The sequence below is a fragment of the Mytilus trossulus genome, chromosome 8 (assembly GCF_036588685.1).
Source record: "Mytilus trossulus isolate FHL-02 chromosome 8, PNRI_Mtr1.1.1.hap1, whole genome shotgun sequence".
Classification (NCBI taxonomy): Eukaryota; Metazoa; Mollusca; class Bivalvia; order Mytilida; family Mytilidae; genus Mytilus; species Mytilus trossulus.
In genome coordinates, this window is record NC_086380.1 from 3,132,732 (window position 1) to 3,149,980 (window position 17,249).

At 32.5% G+C, this 17,249-nt stretch overlaps 1 protein-coding gene across 1 annotated transcript; it reads left to right on the forward strand.

The window, feature by feature from the left end:
• The first annotated feature begins 479 nt into the window (after positions 1-479).
• LOC134728124 (beta-1,3-galactosyltransferase brn-like) lies at positions 480-5,205 on the forward strand. Its single transcript, XM_063592559.1, has 2 exons — positions 480-609; positions 2,564-5,205. Exon 2 carries the CDS (start codon positions 2,567-2,569, stop codon positions 3,695-3,697), a length of 1,131 nt encoding a protein of 376 aa, XP_063448629.1. The 5' UTR covers positions 480-609; positions 2,564-2,566; the 3' UTR covers positions 3,698-5,205.
• The last annotated feature ends 12,044 nt before the right edge of the window (positions 5,206-17,249 follow it).

Here is a 17,249-nt window from a genome sequence, read left to right on the forward strand (position 1 = left end):
GTGCAAAACTGAACTCAAAGCACAAGGAACAAGACTGTCTTACTCAATGATTAATTCGTTGGTTACATGCAGACATTGTCTTTAGCGGTTAACATCTATTAATTGCATACAAATCTAGGGCTCTTTTAACAAAAGACAACAAAAAGTCTTATGATAAAAATTTATCACAATTTATACTGGAATGTGCACAACTTAACTTAACTGTAACATTTAATAAAACAATGAAGTAATGAATGCAATTGATGTTAAATAAAATAAATTGAAAATGGAAATGGGGAATGTATCAAAGAGACAACAACCCGACCATAAAAAAAATCAACAAAAACAACAACAAAAAAAAAAAAAAAAAGAAAAAGTTACTTTGTAGGTGTGTTAAATTAGTTTTACACGACTTGGATGACTGCAAATTAAAAAACAAAAAGAAAAGTGTTGCGTTTTTATGGTCAATCAGTCTGCTTATTTTACAAACAAGCTACACAGTTTGTTTATAAGGTATAGAGTTGCATCTTGTTTTAACTTATCTACATACACATGACATAGTTAAGGAGAACAGGTGATACAGATCCGAGTTTGACATCCGTTTAGGAAATGTTATAACCAATACACTAGGTACGTTCTTTAGATTTTGTTATTTTATGGACAATTAGTTTTACATTGTACCCAGTCAACGATCTTTCTCACTAGGGCGTTAAATCGTTGAAAAAAAAATACACTGCACATAATGAATGTATTATTTATACATTTAAACAGTGTACGAATCAACACAAATATTGAAAATAGAAACATTTAGAACAAGTATCAATAAATATGGTGGATAATATATACTCTTCACTTGTATAATCTAAACTAGATTCTACTAAAACAATCAATTGAACTTGTTCATTTATGATTTACATAATTTATTTATATATATAAAAGTTTTACGTCAGTTTTGCTGATCTAGAGTAAGTATACTAGTACATTTATAAGAGGTCAGCAGGTGCGGGATTTTATCTCTGTGATGAGGACCCATTGATGGCCTTGTGCTGTTTTATGATTTTTGTTCTTTGGTCGATTTGTTTTCTCTTTTGACTCATTCCCCATTTCTGTTCTCAATTTTATTTTGATTGGTCTCATTTGAAATCATACCACGTTTAGAAGTCTTTTCACATATTTAAAATCGAACCCTGCTTGTATACATTAAATATCGCAAGTATTAACACAACGACTCCGTTATACAATAAAAAACAAAAAGCACTGTGCTACTTTAACTTGTGAGATTATAATATTCTGGAAGTATACATGATAGCGTTCTATATTGTAGCGGCTACGTAGTGCTATACTTATATTGTTGTCTACTGAACGAGTAGCTAGCCTAGCTGCTATGAACATCTACTAGCAGAGGCGGATTTAGGGGGGGGGGGCGGGGCGCCCCCCTCTTTTTCAGAAAAAAATTTGGTTGGTTATATAGGAAATCACTGAAGCGTGACGGGATCGCCCCTTAGACAGTCAGTGGGCGATCCCGTCACGGATGCAGCGATGTTTGCCTGCAATCCAAACAAATCCTCACCTTGTGTCTCAGAAATTTTATCTCAATCTGCCAAGGGTGAAGAGAGTCGGAGTGGATCGTAACCCTTGGCTAGCGAAGATGCCGTAGTGGCTACATAGGGCTACGTGGATTTTAGTCTTTTGAACGTGAAGCTAGCCTAGCTGCTACATACTAGTCCGTGGCGCATCTAGTAATTTTCATAAGAGGCGGATTGAGATAAAATTTCTGAGACACAAGGTAAGGATTTTTTTTGGTTGCAGTCAAACCTCGCTGCATCCAAACATAAAGCGCCTATAACATGATCACGTGTAAATGTAGAAAGTATTTGTAAACAATTACCACGTGTTGATTGTGCAGCAAGTCTTTATATCCCTAAGCATACGACTATATTAAGTAACAACTTGAATGTTTTTAATCAACCAATAGAAGTTCCTGTGTATGTTTCATGCACAAATGCATGAATGTTGACGTACATTTTCATTTCCGGTCTTACCAAGTGTGAATAATCTAGACGCTACCGTGTTTTACCTCCAAATTCAAGAGTTCAAGTGCTTTCATTGGTCAATTATATATTCGGAATGGGCGTGATTTTTATCGTCCGATAGATGGCGCAACATTTTTATCACAAATGTTGGCTCAATCCTCCAAGGGTGAAGAGAGCGGGAGTGGATCGTAACCCTTGGCTAGCGAATATGCCGCTACGGTACTGAATGCAACCCTGTGTCGAGTTCAATATCGTAGCAGCTACATCGTGCTACGTAGATTTTGACTATTGAACGTGAAGCTATATACTAGTTGTTACATAGATATTAATAACAGCTACATAGCGGCTACGTTGCTGTTACGATATTGAAGTCGACCCTAGTTATATATCTATAACAAAGACAGCAATTTTTAAAAACTTAATTATGTTGATACACCGTCCGCGTAATTTCGTGTACCTTGAAACCAACTCATTGGTGTTTGTTGTAGTGTAGCATTTTCTACTACCATAAATTGCATACAAATTTTCACATTTCCATTTTTGAATTTCAGAAAATGTTCCTTTGCAAGCACGTGATTACAGGAATACGAAATATACGCATACTAAAAATATTTTATTCCTTGTTTGCAATTGAAATTTTACTCCTGGTTGCAATCTATGCTCTTTATGGACAACATACAGCGTTGCTAGCAAATTCCATTAATTCACAAGAGGAGGCAGATAGTTCAAAGGAGAAATCTTTTAAACATAACGTACCTTTCAGACAGAATTTCAAATACCCATTGGAAATAGACATGCTCCAATTATCACGAGATATCTATTCAAACAACACGCGGGAAAGCGTTAAGATAATAAATCCACATCCGTTTAGCTACACAATATTACCAAAACATAAATGCAATTTCAAAGTTCGGGGTAACTGGACAATAATTATAATAGTCAAATCCGATATCCGGAATGAAGAAAGGAGGCAAGTTATACGAAATACTTGGGGAAATACAGGTAACTCGTCAGATGTATCAGTAGTATTTATGCTAGGTGTTGGAAATGTGACTTTGTCAACCGAAGAGACAAAATACGAGGATATTATACAAGAAAATTTTATTGACGATTATAGAAACAATACCCTTAAGACAATAATGGGGTTCAATTGGGCGGTACAACATTGCCAAACAGCTAACTATTTGTTTTTTGTTGACGACGACTATTTCGTTAACGTTGCTAATTTAATGATATTACCAAACCGATGTAAAAATAAGCATTATGTTTATTTAGGATCCATAACGTCAAATGCAATACCCTACCGAGACAAAGATTCAAAGTGGTTTATTTCATGGGAGGATTATCCGTATGACAAATGGCCGCCATATATAATGGGAGGAGCTTATTTAGTGTCAATGAAAACAGCAAGACTGTTTCAAATTATATTTCCATATGTTAAACCAATACACATGGATGATGTATTTCTTGGTATAGTGTCTCATAAACTAAATATAAGGCCTATTGGTGTGCCATCATTTTATAGCGGAAGGAAGAAAGGACACAGAATCACAGGTATCATTGTTGCCAGTCATGGATATGAAAATTCAGTTGATGTATACCATTCATGGAAACAATTACCAAATAAGTATGGATTTAAAAACTTCATCAATGTAACAAAAACAGTTTTAAAACCCCATGACTAAGGATATATAGATGTATCTTCTTCTTCTTAAAAACAAATACAAAATTGAAAAAAAAATACTAGGCTTATGTTCAATCGTATTTTCACAGGGATCAGTCAAACAAAATTAAGCGATTAAAGGGAGCTTCTTTAGATAAGAAAGATAGTTAACTAATAAAAGAAACGAACTCAAAGGGAAATTTAAACGGGAAGTCTCTTATCAAACTGCGAAGTCAAAAGCTTAACAAGTTTAAGCTTTCTAAAAAGCTATGAACTGCTTCGCGCAACACTAATTTAGAGTTATATGAGTGCATGTGGTTGTTAAATTAGTATTGGTCATGTGGTAATTTTAGATATTAATTGATATAAAAATGGATGTACTTTAAGAGTGTGCGTTATACACCCATGCTTTTAAAAACAAATCTTATTGAAAATTAAAACAATTATAAATTTAGAAACTATTCTTGAGGTGAGCCTTTCTGGAGGTGTGCATATATTGACAGAAGTTATAAAATACAGATAATGCAGCTCTGTAAACATTGTAAAGGGGCATTGTTAAGCAAAGCAAATCGTGCAAATTTCAGAATAACACAACAATTCAACACGTATTAATATTTGATATTTCAATATTGAATTCATCTGTGAAATGTATGAATAATAAGGGCACATGAACTAATGACAGTTGATCGGAACTGAAATACACATAGTTAGTTTTCAGGTATTTGATGTCTTATCCTGGACGAGACAATTCTGTTATTCTTTATCTCATTTAAGCCAATAGCTGTTGATGTATCTCAGCCTCATTATAATGCAACCAATCAGAAGCTATTCGTGATGAGTAATTTATTCAAGATGGCGTTTATTTCGACTGAAACTAATAGCTTCGCACCGTAATGCAAACCAAAACATTTGACAAATAGAAAACATCGGTCATATTCACGACTTCCATCTCATGCAATTAAGACGATATCACCATCAGAGCATACATTAACTCTTTGCAACCTGGATTTGTTTGCTTTTCTTTCTCTCAATCGAATTGCAACTTTTGAACAGCGGTATACTCGTTTGCTTTTATTGAAATAATTTTAGTCTACCCACCATTTGATACATTGCTTGATGGAAGGTAGACTTGATGTATGGACTGATGCGTTTGCATTTATATGTAATTCATTGATGTAAAATGTAGAATCACAAAAATACTCAATTTTGAGGATATTCAAAAAGTTGCTTATCAAATGGCAACATCAAAAGTAAAAGACTCAAACACAATCGAGAATCAGATAAAACAAGTTCTGACTTAAACAATGCTTTGAACACATGCAATTTATAAAGACTTATTTGTAATTACCAGCACTGGTCGATACCTCAGATGGTTAACTGATAGAAACAGAGGATATAATCATCAATTCAAAAGTCCTGTCCTGTATTATTATCTTTTTTAAAGTTGTCTCATTGCAAACATTTGTTTATGGTTTCTCTGATCCTTGTTTGTTGTGTTGTCTTTTTTTTCAGCAATTTTTGTCCATTATTCTCTATTCTGTGAAATTAGGTCCCACCAAGACTGTTTTGAATTATAGTAATCTGGTGTATATGATGTATCGTAGTATAAATAAAATTAATTTATAGCTTTTCTGGTAATAAAGAAATTGATAAATATATATTACGCAATTATCTATTGTTAGAGACAGTATGATGACCTTTGTATATTTTAGTTCTTTGTTTTTATAACCTCCCCTGATTGCGGTTGATCAACATCCTACAATATTCATATTTAAACGACACTCATTAACAACAATTAAAATTGCGTAGTATTCATAATTGAAGCTTACCATCCTATTTCCGCGTCCGTTAGGGTTAAGTTCAAGTTTATTAAATATATAAGTGTATGGGATAATTATGGTTTCCGAAAGGGAAGTACAATCATACTTAAAATTGCATAATATGTTTACAACGATATAAGTTGTCTGTATATGGTAGAAAACAGATGCGAAAGAGAGGTGGACAATACCAAAGGAATATTGAAACTCGGGAGTCGAAAACGAAAACAAACGTATAATGGTAAAGCAAAAATTGAAAAACGACCAAAGAAAATCAATAGTAAACATACCACAATATATAAAAATAAAGGACATAACTATACGAACCCCGTCAAAATACGGAGCTTATCATAGAAATATGCAACATATATATGAACTAGAGCCGATCAGATATGTTACATGTAACTGCAATTAGATATTATCCAAAGCCGTAAACTATCTAACAATTTGCTAGAATTTGAATCTAGTGTTGTTTTGTAGCAATTGTCTTATACAATTTTTACTCAACATTTGCTCTTCAATAAAAAGCATTCCAAATGACAACAACAGTGAATGATCAACACTCAGTTTCATAAAAAATCGACTTTATTTAACATACTGACTTATTTATGATCTTTTATAATAATAATGTTCAAGACTATGTTGCTCTTGAAACATTTCCGGCGGCTTCATCTTCCCTAGTCTTAGTATGAATTCATACCTCTTGTCATAGTTGTTTTAAGTTATTCCATTAGCGTAAAACTTGCTTTCATTTTAAGCTTTCCACTTATGTTGAATTTAATCTATAAATTCACTCTTATCATTTCCGCAGACCGATTTTGTGTTCCCCATTTATAAATATAAAAATCAATCGTAAAATTCGGTAGTATTCACGTTCTTTACATGTTTTATATTAAGATTTGTCATCTCATTTTCTATATTTTTATAAGTGACGTCGACATGAGTAACATTCCGTGCTGTGTTCAGGTCATTGTAGTATATATGTTTTTCAGAAACATCCGAATCATCTTGGACAGGTTGTAGACTTTTGAACACCTCTTCCTTGACCTGTGCATCCTTTTTTGAAAAATCGATAAAACTACGAATTTTTAAAAATGCTCCCAAATACTTCTTTGCCATATCTTTACACTCCAGAATGTCATAATTTATAACGACAATTTCCCGATTGATGTCGTATCTATAATTAAACCAAGCATATTTCCATTCTTTCCGTACCCAAATATCTGCTGAGCCTTCGTAATCCTCACATAGAAAAATCACAAAATTAAGACTTTTTGACATTACATCAATAATTTCTTCTTCACGTGGACTTCCTACTTCACAGTCTCGGTAAGGTAAAAATACCCGGATGTTTGCGTTTTCAAGAAAAGGGACAAATGATGATGTCAACCAGCGTCGTAAAGAAGCGTCATCTTCATTACAGGATATATAGACATCATATGCGTATAAGTTTGATAAAACGATTTTTTTCTTGAAATACTTTAATATTTTTCTTGCTGTGATGAAAATCTCAAAACGTAAGATATATATTGAAACCGACGAAACTATTACGATAAACACCGTCACGGCCAATGAAACGTTCAACCATAAAATATCCTCATTGTAAGGTTTACAGCCAAGTCCATGTTTAGTCATATTTAATATGTGAACTTTTTCATTATTGAGCTTGCAATACACTCTCGTATTATAAAAACATTTACTATGATATGATGGCAACCAATTTTGAAGCCAAATGTCTTTGCATTTACAGTGTATCACAACGTCTCCCAAATATAGCTGACAAGGGTTGAGAGTTTGCAGACTCCGTTGAATTTTTGTTATTTTGTTTTTGGATAGATCAATCAAATTTATATGTCGCAATTTAAAAACAAGGTCGTTCGGGATTATTTTGATTGAATTGTTTGATAAATCGAGTTTACTAATGTATTTGCTATGCGAATATATCATGTTTCCATTAGCTGTTATGTTACTTAAACTTGATATTTCATTACTTGAAAAATCTACATCAAGGCCAGTTTGCAATGGCAACGCAGACGGTAACTTTCGTCTTCCGGTTCCGAAACAGTCTACTACAGTCCTTGATTTTCCAGGCTGGTAAAAACAGCGACATTTTGGTGGACATCTGTCTGCTATTGTGAGATTACATATTAAACGATCAAGAGTTTGACTATTTATAAAATCAATTAAAAGCATGTTTTTGAATTCTGGAGGATTATGACAAGTCAACTTAAAATAATCTCTTTGTTGCTTAGCTAAAACCATAGACGCTTTAGAAGCAAAGAAATAAATTCGACAATCACATATCCACTTGTTTTCACGAAAATCAAATCCATATCCAAGAATTTTTCCTAGCAAGAAGAAATTTTTAAATCCTATTTCTGAAAAAATTGGAAAATGTGTAAAATTATTATTTGAAAAAATAACCATTCCACCATATCCAAAATTTGAATTCTTTTTGCATGTCCAATTAAGTTCATTGCTAATACTTGATATTTCATTAAGGGAATAGTCTATTTCACAGAAAGCTTGTTGTTTTTCCATAAGAAAATTGGTGACATCGACAGTTGTCAAAACATTATTTGATACATCAAAATTTAGAAGACTTCCCGCCATATTTATCAGAAATCCTGGTTCTATATGTCTTAGATTATTGTATGAAAGGTCAATATTGCGTAAAAACTTCATTCCGATAAATGTATCGTTCCTTAAATATTCTATTATGTTTCTACGCATGTTCAGAATATCTAAACTTTTCACACAAGATATATTATCAATTCTCTCTATCTCATTGTAAGAAAAATCCATTTCAACAATTCCTGTAAAATTACATAGGTTGACTGGAAGTGTTTTAGTCTTTCTAAATCTGTGGATTATCTGGTAGTGAATGTTTAACACTTTTGGAACTTCTATTTCTGGATATTCCGTTTCATTATTGCGCACAACATTTAATGTCAGTAGGATTTCTGATGTTTTTTGTGCACGACAAATACAACAACCGACCAGATGATATCCATTACAGACTTTTGGACATAGTAAGACTGTTCGGTTGAACATAACTTTAAATATGTCGTCAGTATCTAACACTTCCACGATATTAACAAGGTTCAATAATATCAAATGTAGGCAAATGGATTTCATCATTAGTTGTTAACCCGGTGTCCTCAAAATGGAGTATGCGTTTGATGTATACATAAGAAATCACATGTACATTAAGTATATTATATAACATCCGGAGAGTTCGTTTCCCCCCAGATACCTCTATGACCTTATTACAATTATTTTGTAGACTCACCCTGAATCACAAACGATTTTCATACGGTTAATCGATCCTTTTAATTTTATGTTACAGTATCAAATGAGTACTTTGTAACTTGTTATTTTTGTATGTCCATTTTATTGTAAGATTACATATTTTAAATCTACTGGAAAATGTAAAAGTCTTATTAAAACCTCACATTTTTATTGCTCTAGATTTGAGAATGCTAGATAATGTTATATTCAATAGTTAGCAAAGGTACCAGGATTAAAAGGGTACTTGATTGATGTTAAAAACATTATTTATTATTCGAAAATGCAACAAAAGTAAAAGTTTACATATCCATATATGTTTGGGCGTTTAAGTTTAAAAATCCACTTATGTTCATGATCTGTGTTGATGTAATAAAAAAGAAGACATAAAATCCATCAAAGTACCCATTTCATGTATTACATGTATATATATATATCTATATATAAACATTATCGTTACTCCCATAAAACTACATGACTTTTTGTGTGGTTATAACTTTATAAATCTACCACAACCTTACCATGGCAACGTGATGTGTAATTTTCACATAATGTTTCTATAATGTGTGAGAGCCGTGGTGTAGTGGTTAGTGCATCGGACTACTAACACAAAGGTTCCTGGTTCGATTCCCGTTCGGGATGAGAATTTCAGGAACTCAATTTTCGGCTCTCCCTTGACACCATTCGCGAGTATGGTCTTTAGGAAACGATGATAGTCCGTCAGAAGGGGACGATAAATGGCTGACCCGCGTTAAGAGAGAGCCACATTTCTTGCACGTTAAAGACACCCTTGTGGATTTCGAAAAAAGAGTAGGCTAATGCCGCTACAAGGCAGCACTCGCACCCGCAAAGTGGAAAGGGATAAATATAAGTTGCAAATCTTGTTTCCCAATCCACTATAAATAAATATGTTTAAACTAAACTAATGTGTTTAGTTATTTAAACTTAAAAAAATATTACAATTTTATATTATTCTATCCTTAATACGGAGGAAGTGTACAACATGATAGTGGTTTTCATCTTGTTTTATCAGTCGCATAAAAATTGATAAAACCACAAAATGATGTAAAATGATGTAAATCTGTAGTCAGACATTTTGATTTCTTTCTATTTGCCAAAACTATTTCATAAAATATTATAGATTGATTGCTTGGTGTTAGCTCTACGCCACAGTATCACAGAAAGACTATATCGCGGCGAGAGCTTATTTGAAAATCAAACAATTTAAGGTATATTTTTAAAATCAGTCAAAAGGTCGTCCAATAAACTAAAATTCTAGACTAAAGCAAATTGATTTCAAACTTATTGTAAATGGTATGTATCCATATAGTCATAACTACTGTTAAGTCGAACTGTTAAATCTCGAGGTTTAACTAAGCTTAGAAAACAAATAAAACATTCTGTGAAGTATGTTAACTATACAGTTATCATTCGTATATTACTTTTCAGTCAGAATATTAAAAAAATTGAATAGAAATCACCGTTGTAGCCGGCTGACATTTCGTTGTTGCACATGATACACAGCAGTGTTTTTAAAAAACAAAAATGCAAAATAAAACAAAATCGAACAGCGGTATACTACTGTTGCCTTTATATGTGACTGAAAAACTTAAATATATGCATATTCTTTTTCTTCTTTTACATGACAATCTTACACAATACACACGATGACCTTAATGTTAACATTGTTGAAACTTGGAAAAGTACTGACAATTTTATTAGATCCCTCAATTTTCCAAACAGTTACCGTAATGAAAAGATTTGATAGGAACAGAATGATATTCACTAATTTTCTAACAAGCCTTCATAAAAAAAATCCTGTTAAACTTATCAATTCTAGTATTACTAGCATCAGATGATCATTATTATGTGTTATAATTAAATAAACTACTAGTAGTATGTATAGTTTAAACATATTTTATTTGCTGAATTAAAGCAAAATGGATTAGACACAAGTAAATCATACTTATGAAGTCTTTTCCATAATACAATATAAAGTTACAATAACAGTATAATATAATGGACATGCATATAAAACAAACAGTTTATACAATTTAATACTAGCTTTCATAGGTGAACAAAGAGGAGACAAAGTAAAAAAGGAAAAAGAAAGTTTGAAAAATCGTATACTTCTGTGACGATGACTTGTGGATTGATGACAACGATGACGTCCTGTGACAGCAATAATAATAACGCTCTATCAAGGCATAAGAAATCTGTTTGACCTTTTTATGTAATTCTGAACTTGTTTGAAAATTTGAATATTTTGTTCGTTCGAAAGTTCCAAGTGTCCGCAAATTAATAGTTTTGTATCTAAAACAAAGTTTTCAGATAGCCAGTTAAGGTTATCGAATAAGTTTTTCCTACATAATGTGTATTTTGGGCAAACGAAGAAGTAATGGTAGACATCCTCAATATCGGACCCACAATGACAAGAAGGATCATTTATAATGTTAGCTAATAGGTCATTGTTCAATGGTGAAGCGGAACATCGCAATTGCGTTAAGATAATATTTAATTTCCTTGGGCCGTACAAATAAAACGTTTCAATTTTACATACTAGACTATCGTTTTTTAATTCTTTCTTAAATTTAGAAATAGAGTCGACACTGCGAATTTTTGGATCAAGTTTATTCCATTCACGTATAGTAGAGGGAATAAACGATTCAGTAGTAAGGGAAAGTCTACAAAATGGAACAATAATATCATGACCATTTCGCAACGGGTAGTTGGTTGTACTTTGTACACAAGGAGGAACAAGATTACAAAGATATTCTGGTGCATGCTTTTGGTTCATGTTATAAAACATCTGTAATTTTCTTCTCCTTCTTCTTTCAAAAAGAGATTCCCAGCCAACCTCAGAATATAAAGTTTCAGTTTTTGTAAATATTGGTAGACCTGTTACTATTCTTGCGGCCTCTAATTGTAAATTTTCTAATTTATTTGAGTAGCCTATTCCACAATTATCCCACACTTCCGTGGCATATTCGAAAATGGGTCTTATAAAAACTAAGTATAGTTTTTCTAAATTATTTCGAGATAATCGATATTTAAGTTTACGTTATACATTTAAGTGTTTCTTTACACTTGTAATTATACTTTCAATATGATTGTTCCATTTTGCGTCACTACTGAAATTAACTCCCAGGTGCTTATGAGATGTACTTAAAGGTATATTTTTACCATTTAAGGAAAAGCTGAGGTCTGGAGTCTCAATATTTGAAAAAATCATAATTTCGGTTTTATCTGGGTTAAATGACATAAGCCATTTAGAAGACCAAACATCCAGCTCTTTCAAGTCGCGATCAATAACAGATCTAATCTGTTCTCCATCGTTACCAGAATAGTTGAATGATGTGTCGTCAGCAAATAGCCGACACAGTGAAGTAAGCTTATCAGCAATATCATTAATATATAAGACAAAGAGAAGAGGGCCCAGAACTGATCCCTGGGGGACACCAGCTGAGACATTACAGAAGGAAGAAGACGAGTTATTTAATACTACTCTCTGTTTTCTGTCGTGTAGATAATCCTGAAACCAATTCAATACGTTTCCGTCAACACCATAAGCTTTCATTTTATATATAAGACCCCTATGCCAAACTTTGTCGAAAGCTTTAGAGAAGTCACAGAATACAAAACAATTTATATCTTTTTTTTCCAAGGAGTTTAATATGCAATTATATATTTCTAAGAGTTGATGAACAGTTGAATTTTTAGGGAGGAATCCTGATTGATACTCATAAATTAATTTATTAGCTTTTAAATGATTGTATAAGTGCTTAAACACAACTCTTTCCATAACTTTTCCTACACAACTTATTAAGGATATCGGTCTATAATTTTATGGCAAAGATGAATCTCCCTTTTTGAAAATGGGTATCAGATTTGCTATCTTCCAGCTAGTTGGGTATATTCCCTCTCTTAAGGATTTATTAAATATAATATGGAGTGGAACTGCTACCTTTTCTGGACACAGCTTTAGCATCTTATGACTGATCACATCAGGACCAGATGCTTTGTTTGGATCTAATATCTGAATAATATCTATTATTTCTTTTATATTTACTTGAATATCTGAAAACTTACTATTAGTTTTTGTATCAAATTCGGGCAAATCAACATGATCTTCATCCAGTTTTGAAATCATACTAAAATATTTGTTCAACAAATTACATTTCTCCTCATCTTCATATACAGTATCATTCAGTTCATTATCATTTATAATATTTTGGAGAGGGGGTATGGTTTCTGAACCTTTTTTGGATTTAATTAACGTTTTCATTAATTTCCAATACGTTTTTGAGTTTGAGGGTTGTTTTGATATTAGACAATCCAAATTTGTTTCAAAATTTTCTTTGGCGATTTTTTTCATATTATTTACCTTATTTCGTTGTTTTTTGTACTTCATGATATTATTTTCACAATTATTTTTAATCGCTTTTTTCCTTAATCTGTCTCGGATTCGAATTTCACGTCTTATGTCATTATTGAACCAGTTTAGTTTAGTTTAAACATATTTTATTGTTCCAAAAAGAGACAAATTGAACCAGTGTTTGTCATTATGTCGTACTGTTACTATTTTAGTAGGGATGCATTTTTTAGCTATTTTCAAAAATTCTATTGTAAAACATTCACACATCTCATTAGTGGTTTTACTTTCGGGAAGCATGGTATTCCAGTCTATTTCGTCTAATTTCTTAGCAAATTTGGCTTTATCAGCCCGATCGTATAGCCATACTTCTCTTTTAAAAGATTTAAAATCGGACATTGGACATTCGAGAAATGCAACAGGTGCATCATGATCACTAATTGCAGATGGAGTTTTTAGAACATTTGAAAAGGAACATGACATAGAGTTACTAATAATAATCGGATCTAGCAGAGTGCTACTATGGTCCGTTATTCTAGTAGGTAATTCAATAACATTGGTTAAATTGAACAAATTTAATGTGTCAATCAGTTTGTTATTATGCGTAGTAAGTAAGTCAGAGTTCAAATCGCCCGTTATTACCATCCTCTCATTGACCTCCAAACCCATCCCAATTGCATGATTTAATCGTGTCCAGTAGTTATTATCTGAATTAGGCGATCGATAAGTGTGACACAATAGGAAGCTTTGACCTTTAGCATGGATATTGACAAAAAGGGATTCGTCTTCTTTCGTTTCGAGTGCATTTATTCGACTAAGTCCGATACCATCTTTGACATAAATGAGTAAACCACCACCAAAGCTATTTCTATCTTTTCGGACTATATTTGAAGAGAAGGAATCAAGTTTTATATCGGCGTCAGCAATGTTGGGATCTAAGTGTGTTTCCGATAGCGTAATAATATCAAATTCATCACAAAAATTATTTAGAAATTTTATTTTATTTCTCACGGATCTTATGTTGAGACTACAAATGGATATAAAATTTTCTTGTGGTTGTGTTTCATTCATCGACGGTGCGTTCGATTCATTACGAAAACTTGGACCAGGATTTGTTTCTACATTTTTAATAATAAGGAGAAAATGAAGTACGTACAACAGAAAAATAATGTTTAATCTTGGATTAATTGTTTGTAAAACAGAGAGATTGAAGATGAGGAGACTGCAACGTAAGTTGATTATAAATATGTCTAGATAGGAAGCTATGTGTAAATTGGATGAAGGTCCACATTGTTTTTTTCTGTTATTAAATATACCTATAGCAGCCCTGTAATCCTGGACGCAGTTATCCATTACATGAATAAACTGTTACAGGAATTAGGAGAGGACTGCTGTAGGAGAGCATTACAAAACTGACACACACATCATCATCATCATCACCTTCATCATCACAGAAAAATACAAAAAAGTAAGAGCAAGAAAAGTTGAAAAATGTTAAAGGCCAATAAATAAGCCTCGCAAATATGGAAGTCATAAAAAAAAAAGGAGAATGAAAATGGGATATTGTAATACTGAAGAAGTTATATGTATTGTATTTAGAAATAAAAAAAAAGGTTTGTAGCTTTAAGTATTTTTTTTTTTTTTTTTTTTTTTTTTTTTTTGTATCCTGGCGTAACAAAACAAATGTTTTTGTGTTATGACTATTATCACAAACTTCCAGAAATGCTGTTAGCTTAATAGAGTTAAAACTTATATAGACAGGCTATAAACATTAGATTACAAATTATGATATGATACACAATAGGTTAGTACGTCAACATACAATTTGCAGACAAGCAAAAATCCCGTTCAATTTATAGTTGTTTCAAAAGGCTTATCTAAATATTGAACAATGAATTGTAATGCTTGAAGAACTTAATAAGTGAAATATTCGATTTCCCCATTTCTCGACATGTTTAACTTTTTTCTTATTCTTATCAAATAGTTAATATTTTTTAATAGGGTATTATGTTAGTTTAAAGCGGTCATCTGTATGTAGTTCGGTTAGATTTTGTTTGTGGGTGAACTACAATTAATTCGTGAATCTCAAGGCAATGTATAACGGTTTCGAAATGGTTAATTACCCGAGCTTAACCACAATTATCTATTGTTGACACCTGTGGTCAGAAGACTGGTTAGAGTATGTACTCATAGATAAACATAAAATTTACGGCAAACGGAAATGTTCAATCGATGTATTTTTTTTTAAAACTTTTAATGAAATGGGCTATAATTATTTATTTTTAAAAAAGATTCTCATTAGGTCTCTGTCAAGTTAGTGCCTGCAATGAAATTAACAAAATTGTTCAATTTTTAGATGCACCTAATAAACATAATATATACATACAAACAAACACAACATGCAATTGTAAATAATAAATACAGTGGTGAAGGTCAAAATAAGTGTAATATAAGGTTACAAAAAAGGCTATGATTTTAGGGACACTTTTGGATTTAGTTTTTGTTCCTTTCTAACCAAAGAAAAACAAATCAAAAACAAATAAAAAAAAACAAAAAAACCCAACAGATTGGAACAAGGTTTACGGATTCCGACAACTATATATCGAGAATATACACACATATTAAGTTGGAATGTGTGTTATTTAACTAACAGTACTAGCTACTGTTTTTTGTTTTTTAAATTGGTTTTTCTTTCAAATGAATCTTTACTTCAGTGTTTTTCAAGTTTAAGAATAAGAATGAATGAACTTTTAAAAAAAAACAAAAAACCCGAGACTTTAATTTACTCTCAATAAATTGTGTTAATGCATTTAATGGATGAACATAGAATTTTTTAATAGGATCACTGACTTTGATTGCTTTTGGTAAGATGCGGGGTTGTCATACAGTTTCACATTTGGGAAAGAAACAATCTGTAAACATAATATTTTGTTATTAACTGTTCAGCACATATGACACACTCTCAAAAAGTTATTCAATTGTAGTAGAATTAAAGATATTAAGTCTTTATTATATATACATATATATATATATCAATATGAAATATGGTGAAACCTAGTATTCTACATTCCATCAGAGTTAGTTGTGTTCGTGCGTTCTTCAAGTTGTTGGATATCTGACTCGAGATCACTAATATCATCGAGGTTGTTAATAATGCGCTTTTGACTGTTAGCATTCACTTTGACAAAGATCCGACCGTCTGTGGTCCAGCAGGCATTGATTTTGTTGTTGTACTTTAGCGTTGCTAACTGTTTAACGAGGTTTGTCCTAAATTGTGTTAGGTTTTCTGTAATAAATGTACCATTAGGATCACCTTTCAGAGCTTTTTTGTTGGAGTATACCAGTTGTCTAGTTCTGTATGAAATAAATCGGACAATTACTTGAGACCTTCCTTGTTTGAGCTTGCCGATGACATGGGATCGTCCAATGTCTCGAATACCAATGTCGAGTCCGAGTTTGTTGTTACATATATCTAGGATGATGCTATCAGTATCGACTGGATGGACGATTTTTGCTCCTTGAATTCTGTCTGCGGGAATAGCAACATTATTGAAACGCAGGCTTGTCCTTCTAGAGTACTGTTCCTGAATTTCAAGCCTGTTTTCCAGTAGAGCGACCCTATCAAAGAGAAAGTTGATTTCTTTTTCACGTTCATTGTTTGATGTGATTTGGTCTTGGGTGGTGCGTTGCAATGACGAGAGTTGTATGAATTGTTTAATTAACTGTTGCTTTTGTGTTTCAACTATACTAGACTGACAATCTAGTTTCTGTAATAGTGGTTGGATTTCTTCGGCAACACATTTTTTAACTTCAGCTTCTATCATTGGCTCTAATGTATCGCTAATTTGTTTTGACAAAATGGGTATGATAGTATTTAGTACCTCTGGGCTGCTGAGGGCTTCAAGGACTCTGTCAGCTACAGACTTACGTATTGAAGCAGCTTTTTTTGGATTGTCTATCTCGGTAAGGTCACCCATCGAGTTACCTCGCCTCCTTAGTTGTCTTGTTTTCTGTTTAAGTGTCGCTGGGAGGTTATCGGGACTATCTGGGAGTGATCGCTTGTTGCTGATAGATTGCTGTGGAGTGATTGTGGAAGC